The 9,320-nt window shown below is 38.5% G+C and overlaps 1 protein-coding gene across 5 annotated transcripts in view; it reads left to right on the forward strand.

The window, feature by feature from the left end:
• Nucleotides 1-9,320, forward strand: part of b4galt2 (UDP-Gal:betaGlcNAc beta 1,4- galactosyltransferase, polypeptide 2) — a 165,292-nt gene that overhangs the window by 149,815 nt on the left and 6,157 nt on the right. For all 5 annotated transcript variants that reach the window (XM_069692285.1, XM_069692283.1, XM_069692286.1 and 2 more), the window contains exon 7: nucleotides 2,362-2,466. In XM_069692285.1, the coding sequence (XP_069548386.1) occupies nucleotides 2,362-2,466 (105 nt within the window). The remainder of the gene's footprint in view (nucleotides 1-2,361; nucleotides 2,467-9,320) is intronic.

Below are 9,320 nucleotides of genomic sequence, written 5' to 3' on the forward strand. Positions count from 1 at the left end.
ACCGATAAACCGAATACAGCCACGGTTAGCATCAATACTGGAGCAGAAGGAAGCTGCTGGCATGTGGCTCAATCCAGAGTTTAAAAAACATTCCTACCACCATCTGTAAAGCTGTTTTATTTGGGGAAAGGCACTTATTTATGGAGATAAATTAAGACGTTAGCTTAGCCTAGCAGACTGGAAGCAGTGGAATCAGCTCACTTCGCTCTTTTCACTGTTCAAAAGTAGCTACACCTACCGACACCTCTAAAACACATTTTACCTCACAACAACAATTAAAAAAATTGTCCGTTTGTAACTTTAAGAGGAGTTACATATAGGAGCTATTAGACTGGAGCTATGGCTACAGTGCAGTCTGATAAGTGCAGGTTTTATTTGTGGTGTCTGTATAGGTATCAAGCCTTGCTACTTAACTGGGAGAAGCCGTTATTGACCAGAAATATCATTTTGATAGTAGGCATATTTTTTTGGGCTGGACTGCGGCAGTGGGACCGGCCGCGTAAACACAAATGTTTGTCGTGTATCCTTTTCAAATTAAAAGCCAGAGTCCAGCCATAGTTTTGACCTTGTCTTGTTTACTTTTAACAGAAGCTAACACATTCTGGCATGTAAATCTCAGAAACAAAATTGTTTTTGAAAATGTTGAAGTATTTCTCTCGTCGTTGAAAAGAAGAAGACTTACTCCTTGGCAACAGCTGAATAAAAATGAAACATGAGAATGGAAACTGAACTCAATTGAATTGAAATGTGTTCACATTTGGTTCCTTGAAGCCAAAATATTTTCACTATTTTGGGTTTGAGAAGCAGTTGAGCCTTTTTTTTTTGCTAAGAAGCTAAGAACCCTTGACCTTTTACATCAGCTCCAAGTAAAAACGTTAACTTTCAATATACTGTACAAACATTTGGTACTGGCCTTCAAAAAGCCAGGTTTAAATACAAGGTGGAGGAAGAAAAATGGAGGCGAGAGGAATAAGCAGATAAGAAAGGAGAAAGGCATGAATAAGCAAACTGAGGAGGTGAAAAGAAAGAAAAAGGAGTTAATCTCTTCATTGGAAGTGTAGAGTAGACGAGCAGTTGTTGAGGAGCAATATCAGGCATGGATGCTTTTTAAGACAAAGAGACCGCACGAACCAGAGCGTTACGATGAATCACAATTGCTCATTCAGTACACACATACTCAATCTTTTATGTTGTTGCAGGTATGAATATCAATGCCTCTCTCAACCTCTGGGTTTAAGTCAAGCTTTGTGTGGATCACGTCTGTTGTTTGTGTTGTCTGCACTCCATTTGTTGTTGCATTAGATATAAATCTCGGTTCAGATATGCCCTTGTATTGAATCTTGTTGTAATGCAACGTTCCCACTCAGTCTCCCAAGTTCTGATCCCATGCTTTGTTTTAACTGAAACGTATTTTAAATCCTTGTCTTTTCCCCTGATGGTGTCTGTAAAGTTCACAGCTCTCGGTGTGGAACAATTTGTTTCTCTTAATGGTGTCTGGCCCTACATGGTGTCTTTTATTTTTATTTTCTTATTTTTTCTAAAAAAAAAAAAAAAAAGAGCCAAAGGAGCTTTGTGTTGGTTCGTTTTGCAATGTGCTGTGTTTATTATGATATGTACTCTTGTGGGTAAGTCCAGCCCTGAGAGTCCTGTGTGAAGGACTGCAGTGAGCTTGACCACCAGGCCTGCTCTAGAAGTCAAACAAGCACATTTTGGTGTAGTTTTTAAATATTTATTGACTCTATTCAGGTACTTCTGCCCTATTCACAGAAGTAGTGGGTTATTAAAGGGATAGGTATAGATTTATCTTACTGTAAATATGTTAAATGTAAAATGTTAATCGGTTGCTGCCCATACTGGTTGTGAAGTAATCCTCTCCCAATAAAACTGCACTGTAAAATAGCGTGTGGAAAGTGTCCATTGCTTTACACTCAACCTTTGGATCATTTTCAGTGCATCATCTGGGTATTCACTGCATGTTTCCATACTAACAGTATTAACGCACCTATGCACTCAAAACTTGTTTAGTACGTAAGTACACACTTTGGACCACAGCATCTGTCTGTATGCAGCTAGTCAAATATGATGATACCCACCTGTCACTCAAAGCAGCCCCGCCCTTAATGATGTGAAACGTTGAGGCTTAATACAATTTAAACATTTGAGTACAATGAGTTAATTTAATAAAATAACTGTTGGATTAAATAATAAATAGGGTTTACAGCCTTTCTTTGTTTTCCTTCTGTTTATTGCAATTTTTTTCTATGATCTACCTGTTTTTTTTTCTTGTTCCCTCTCTGTCTCTGCATTTGTTTCCCTTTCTCTTTCTCTTTCTAATAGATATTGTATCTGTATGTGTTACAGGATCACTCTGAATGGGATGAAAGTGTCCAGGCCAGACGTTCGCATCGGCCGCTACAGAATGATTAAGCACGAGAGAGACAAACACAACGAGCCCAACCCACAGAGGTACTGCATCATTGTCTGAAGTCGTTCTCCTGCTTTACATTCAGATCGATCATGCTGCTTTTGTTTCACTGCAACACAGTTCAGATGTTTCTTTACAAACGTATCATCTCCATTTAAAAGAATTATGATTATGTGGCGATGCAAGAGGCATTAATAGCAATGGCTTTTTAATTAGTGTTAGCTACGCAGCAATAAACTGAAATGTTAAATCAGTGAAATGTTATCATGATTCCTCTGTTCATTGTCATCCACATTATCCACTGTCAGTTGTCCAATTTTGCAAGACTTAAATGCTAAAGATACTTTTACCTTTAATCAGTGGTGGTTCAATGAGCAATCTGCCCTTAATGTTTCACTCCCACATTGTGTACATTCACACCTGGGAGCTGCCCACTATTAGTCCAGCACTCCTGCTGTTGCCCAGTAAGAAGCTCCTCATAAGAAACTTCAATAAAAAGAAAAATACTCCCTTTAATACACCTTTAAAGTGTTACAATTTATTATTAAAGACTGCTTCACCAGCAGGCTAAATTTATGTGCCCCATTTTTTGTTTGAAAGCAGCATGTTGACAGCCTGAGAGTTGGAGTTTCTGGGAAGTAGCTATTTAATTTACGGAGGGAAGGTTTAACATGTAAAAGACGCTTCACTGCTCCTGTGATATCACAAATTGTTGTTGTCTGTTTGGGAAAGACAAAATGAGGCTGGTCTCTTCAGTAGTAACAATGAGGAAAGAAAGGCGATTCTTATTTACCTTTACCTACCTCTGATCCTGTTATTTATTAAAGATGATTTATTTTTCACGTCTCTGCAGTTAGGCTCGAGGACCCCTGGACATCACTAATGTTTGTGATTGCAGGTTTTACAAAACACGTTTCTGACCATTTTCAACCGAAAAGAGTGAAACATTGCACTTCTTAAATTTCATGTCCTGCATTCATTCTCTTTCCATCTGAATATCTCCTCCCACACTTTATTGTGCATGATAAAAAAGTGTGAATACAACATTTATGCAGAATCGCATCACCACATAACGCACCCAAGTCTGTATGATTTGATTTAGTGAACTGGTCTTAGAGCAGGTTTTTTTTTTTATACCATCGTGGTAGCAGCCGCAGCCACGCATTATGTTTTTAGGATGTCTGTCATCCAGTCCTATTCTCATGCAAGGTGTATCTCAGGGAACGCCTTGGAGGATTTTCTTCAAATTTGGCACAAATATTCACTTGGACTCAAGAATGAACTGATTCGATTTTGGTGGTCAGAGGTCACTGTGACATCACAAAACACATTTGTGACCAAAACTCAACAAATCTTACGCAAATCATGACAAAGTTTCACACAAATGTCGAAGTGATGACATTTTATATCGAAAAGCTTCTTTGCAGCACCGTCCATATTTGAAGCACTGTCTGCTGTCATGGCTACAACTTTGTCCTCTATTAGAATCAATTGTATTGGTCAAATTCCTTCAGTCTTTAATACAATATATATCTGGATAAATATGGATGTAAATTGGAACTTGCCTGGTTTTCAGAGGCATGCAACCACAAGGCGGTAATTCAAGTTTATGCTTAGGTCACATTTGACCATGTAGCAGACAAACAGAGAGAAACAGTTTTCCTATAACTGTTAAAACATTTCAGTCCTAACAATATGTTAAGAAATTAATGTCAGAGGCCATTTAAATGCATGAAGACATGAGGACATGTTAAATATATAAGATACATGCATTTCAAACATGCCACAGTAATTTCTTGGCTTCACAGTATTCATTGAAATTCCACTTACATGCAATTAAAAGAAATGCTAAAAGAACTCAGTGTCTTTTGCTGTAATATCAGTGCAGTGTTGCCAGAAGCAACATTGGATAGGGACTTCAAATGCAAGAGCGTCAAATTACTGAGCAAAATTTCAATAAAAACAATTCGCGTGACGACAATGGCCTTTCTGGTCACTGAAAGAAGGGAAGATTTTCAAAATGCCAAGGACAAAACATTTTCAATAAACCAAAAATTGCTTTTCAGAGATGCAGCCCAGGGGCTTAAATGTTACTCTTTTGAATACACCCATTTAAATTGCTTTTCAGACAAATGCATAAAAATGTTTCCCTTATAAATGTGTTATTTTATGGTTTGATGAATGAGACCCAATATGCAGAGATGAGCCCTTCTAGACACATTAATCACCAGGAGTATAGCACCTCACATTAATCTTCTTAAACGTGGATTATCACTGTTTATTCTCCTGTAAGAGCCCCTGTTTTCATGCCTGGATAGGCTGTGCAATGATGCCTCTCAACACGAAAATCGATCGCTGCTCCAGGTTGGACAGAATTAAGATATACTAAAATCTGTTCCCACTTTGAATATTATTTCAATTTGATATTATGTGACATTATTATGTTGCAGGATTGTGAGAGGACTGTGCTGCCTGGTGGCTCACAGTGGGGTCTAGTTTAGTTGTGGCTCCTAAATTGGTTCATAAGAAGATTAAAAAGTGCTGGCAACTAGAGTCCTCAGTGAAAAAGTATTGACTGTGGTTGCTGCAGCCAAATGGTTGATTTAAATTTTGCAGATAGCCTCGGAGCCTATCATCTGATCATTTTTTAATTTAATCTGGTTGTCTAAATGAGATCAAGGTCTAGTTTTGCAAGAAAGACTTGAGATCAGCAGACAAAATGATACAAATAATAAAACGCAGCCTGTCACACAAATGAAACAGAACAAAATCTCTGAAAAGGTCCAAAATGAAAACTTTAAATTCATCCAGTTGCATGAGACTTTTGAGTTTAACCAAAAGTGTGACATCATCTGAAAATGTCAGAGAGGTTGTTTTTTTTCTGCTACGAGCACTCACTGAAACAAGTGAGATATTAGTCATCCATCTGGCCGTGGTTTAACTTTCAAACTAACAATCTATACTGTAAAATGGCAGCAATAACTTAAATGTGAAGATGTCTAAAATAACCAGCCCTGAGTAATGTGTCATCCATCATTGTTTTGTGTGTGTGCGTCAGAGAGAAAGATTCAACGATCCCTCAGTAATTGCCTGCTGAAATGACACCAATAGAGATGGCAGGCGGCTAAGTCAGACTAGTTTCGTTGCCTTCATCAAAATCAATAAATCAGCCACTAGACTGAATTAAACTGTGTGTGTGTGTGTGTGTGTGTGTGTGTGTGTGTGTGTGTGTGTGTGTGTGTGTGTGTGTGTGTGTGTGTGTGTGTGTGTGTGTGTGTGTGTGTGTGTGTGTGTGTGTGTGTGTGTGTGTGTGTGTTTCTGATTGATACCCAATTCTCGCTTTTCCTCCTCGTCTTGCCCGTTGCTCGGCTCTCTCTTCGGTCCACGGACTAGACTTCCTCAATAGGAGGTGACACCAACAGGGACGCTATTTATTTGGGGTCGATACATTATTCATAACTGTGGCGAGAGGCAGAAAATAGCGACCTATTACTCGGCGCAAACTTCATTTTTACAGCCCTCCTGGACACTCATTATAATGTCTCGGAAGTTTCTGCTTAAAGGATCTTTTGAAAGGAATTGGAATTTGGACTTAAATAAAGCATGGCAGCTCAGAATAATCAGGAAGCTGTGAGAGGAAGAATGGCCACCTCATGGCAGTATTCAGGCAGTGTGGGAGGAGGGACGGGTGTTTTTCTTCTCCTTTCTGTCTCTGTGTCTCTCTTTAGACATGACATGTTATTAATCACTTTATTTTGTTGCAGTTTTTTAAGGCTTTTCTTTCTCCCTGCTGGAAAGTGTGAAATTGATTGAATCTATCAAATCATCAGGTATTTTTTCTGACTGAAAAAGTTCAACTGTTTGAGAAGAAGGTTGAAGATTTGAGCCCGAGCGGTACTGGATCTTTTGGGCCGATGCTGATACCGATATTAGGAAGTTAAAAATATTCTGATATCAATATATGGCCCAAAATGTGGTTATCAAATACTTGTTAAAAGTAATGGAGATAGGATATTTTACAGATAGTTTACCAATAACCTTTATTGTCCAATATGACATCAGTGTGTTGAAGCAGTAATAGTATAAATAACAGCTAATTTCACAACAGTTCTTCCAGTATTTATTGAGATATTTCAGTCGGGACCGAAGAGGTGGACTAACTAACTAATTAACCAACATTGCTGTCTCTCACACAAGCAAAAAAATAAACTGCAAGGCATTTTAATTTATGTACTACGAATTAAAAAGTACAAAAAAGAAAGGCTGATTAACTACTTTGTTTTCCCTGAGGAACTTTATATGCAGGTCTGTGCTTTGTTTGGGGTCATCCCATGTGACGTTTCTGCCTGACAGTATGAGCAACAAATGTTTATGTAATCTGTACAAAAAGGTTTTTTGAATGAGAATGAATCTTGAATCGTTCTTCATCTGCACCCAACAAGTGACAAAATCAATTTGTCAAAGATTGTTCTTGCAGAGGTCTGCCACTCAATTACGCAGATAAACTGAGCTTCTGTTTTCTGCTTTTTGTTTTCAGGTGCAGCTTTTCTGTGTAGATTCAAATTAATGATTGAGCCTTTTGGGAGAGTTTATCTGAAGTACCTGCTGTAATGTCCAGCTTTTACCAAGGGAACCGTTGTCTCGACTGCCTGATGAATGTTTACTATCTCCTCTGTGCACACACACACACACACACACACACGCACACACACACACACACATGCACATGCATACGCACACACTCAGATATCCACACTCTCTCACACAGGAGTCCATTCTCTCAGCCCCTTCTGAGATGCTGGTTAGGCATAGCAATGAGATATTGTGGCCAGCGGAAGTGAGAAAGAGGCACATTCATCACTAGCCGCGAGTATCAGTTAACGCACGTACGCGCGCAAGCACACACACACACACACACACACACACACATACACGTTCTGTCTGGCAAACAGCTCTTCGTGAATTGCAATTGAATGAGTTGCTCAGTAACATTGTTCAATATTCCATTCATACGTTATCATCCTGGGACAGTGCAGAGACAGAGGGTGTGTGTGTGGGGGAGTACTTGGGATGATGTGTGTGTGAAAGCATCCTCTGAAAATGTTTATTTAGCATGACCATGACTTATTTTAAATAATTTAAAGAAATGGAAAATGGGCTTTTTTTTTTTTTTTTTGGTACCAGAGTAGATGAGAAGACTGGTTTAACTTTTGTTTATAGTCACGATGAAGCTGCTGGCTTCTCGTAGCTTAGCTTATCTTAGCTTAGTTTAGCTTAACTTGGCTAAAAACTGGAAACATAAGAGGAAAATAAAAAAAAAAAAATCCACCTAAAAGTCTAATAGAAGAACTGAGACGATACACCAAAAAAAGAGATTGAAACTGTCTTTTACTGTGTTTAAAAAAGAAAATCTGATTTACTAAGGAGTGTTTGCATTTGCTATTGGTTACTTTACTGTCATATTTTGAAGATTTCTAATGATTACAGCATTTTCATGTTTGCATTGTTCAAATAAAACCTTAAATCAAGCTTTAATGTTTTTTTTTTTTAATTTTTGCTGTGGAAAATGTTTCTACTTTTTACAGTTCTAGACAAGCAACTAAAGCTACCAAAAACTAGCCTACCGTTGCGTGTTTAGCTGCTTTTGTCAGTCACATTATCAAATTATCACTTTTATTGTTTGATTGGTTTTTTTTGGACTGATTTGGAAAAACAAGACATTGCATGTTAGTTACAGAGCTTTTGAGGTGCTTTTTCAGAGCCAAACTTGCTGCTTCTCCCCTCAAGTCTTCATGCTAAGCCAAGCCAACTCGCTGCTGATGATCTTCCCAGAACAGACACAAGAGCCCTATCGATATCCTCCTGTTGCTCTCAGAAAGAAAGCAAATCAACGAGTCACCCGAGCAAATTATTCCCTCGACACATTTTTTTCTATCACAAAGTCAAGTGGGCTAACTCCAAGTATGACACTAGAGAAAAAATAACCCTCAGTCGCTGGCTTGAGAAGCTATTGTTGAGATCCTAAACCGGAAATGTTTTCCTGTGAGACCGTCACTGAAATTAAAATAGAGTTTTACTTAGCCCAGTTAGGATGTCTGGAAATCAGGCTAATGAATATGTAAGGAGGATTGTCTTTGTCTCGCCCTCTAACTCTCTAAAATATAAGTAAGTGAGACTAACAGGCTGGAAAGGATGGTAACAGCCTACAGATTGGGTGTACGTCCATCTGATATTCTCTGTATATTTGTGGGGATTAATCTCTTCTGTATAATCACCACCGTTTGATAGATTCATCCAGAGATTTTACTTTTTCTTCCAGTTCTCATTTGTGTCATTTTTTTTTTTTAATATCAGAACACTGTATCTCTCTTCATCTGTCCCTCTCAGATATATATTCATCTCACTGCATCTATCCTTCATTTTTCTTCCCTGTCATGCAGCCTTAAAACACGATGCTTTTCCTCTTCTCCACCCTGACCTCTCCTGGCTCTCTTTCTTTTAAACTAATTCCCCCTCCTTTTTGATTGAAGAGACAGTTCTTTCTAGAAGTCAGAGACCACGTAACTCTATTTATGTTATTGTATTATATTGCTCAACGGAAAGATGCTTGACAACGTTTTTCCCAGCTTCCATTTATGTCATTAAAATTCTTTTTGATTTGATTTACGAGAGACGGAAGAAAAAAAGCGCACCAGATCTTCACTAGTCAACTCTCTGACAATGATCTGCAGACTCACTGGTCCATGTCGGACTGAAGTGTCAACTCCAGTTGTAGGTCCAAGCATATCATTAAGAAGGCATCTTTTGTTGCAGTCAGTCACTGCTGTCTTTTAAACAGGATGTTCACGGCTGGCTGTTTGCACACATCAGCTCTTTCTCTGTTCATAGATAAACA

Source organism: Brachyistius frenatus, unplaced genomic scaffold (assembly GCF_029030835.1).
Source record: "Brachyistius frenatus isolate BFR_SWC_R1_liver_20210118 unplaced genomic scaffold, ASM2903083v1 Contig_12, whole genome shotgun sequence".
NCBI lineage: Eukaryota > Metazoa > Chordata > Actinopteri > Embiotocidae > Brachyistius > Brachyistius frenatus.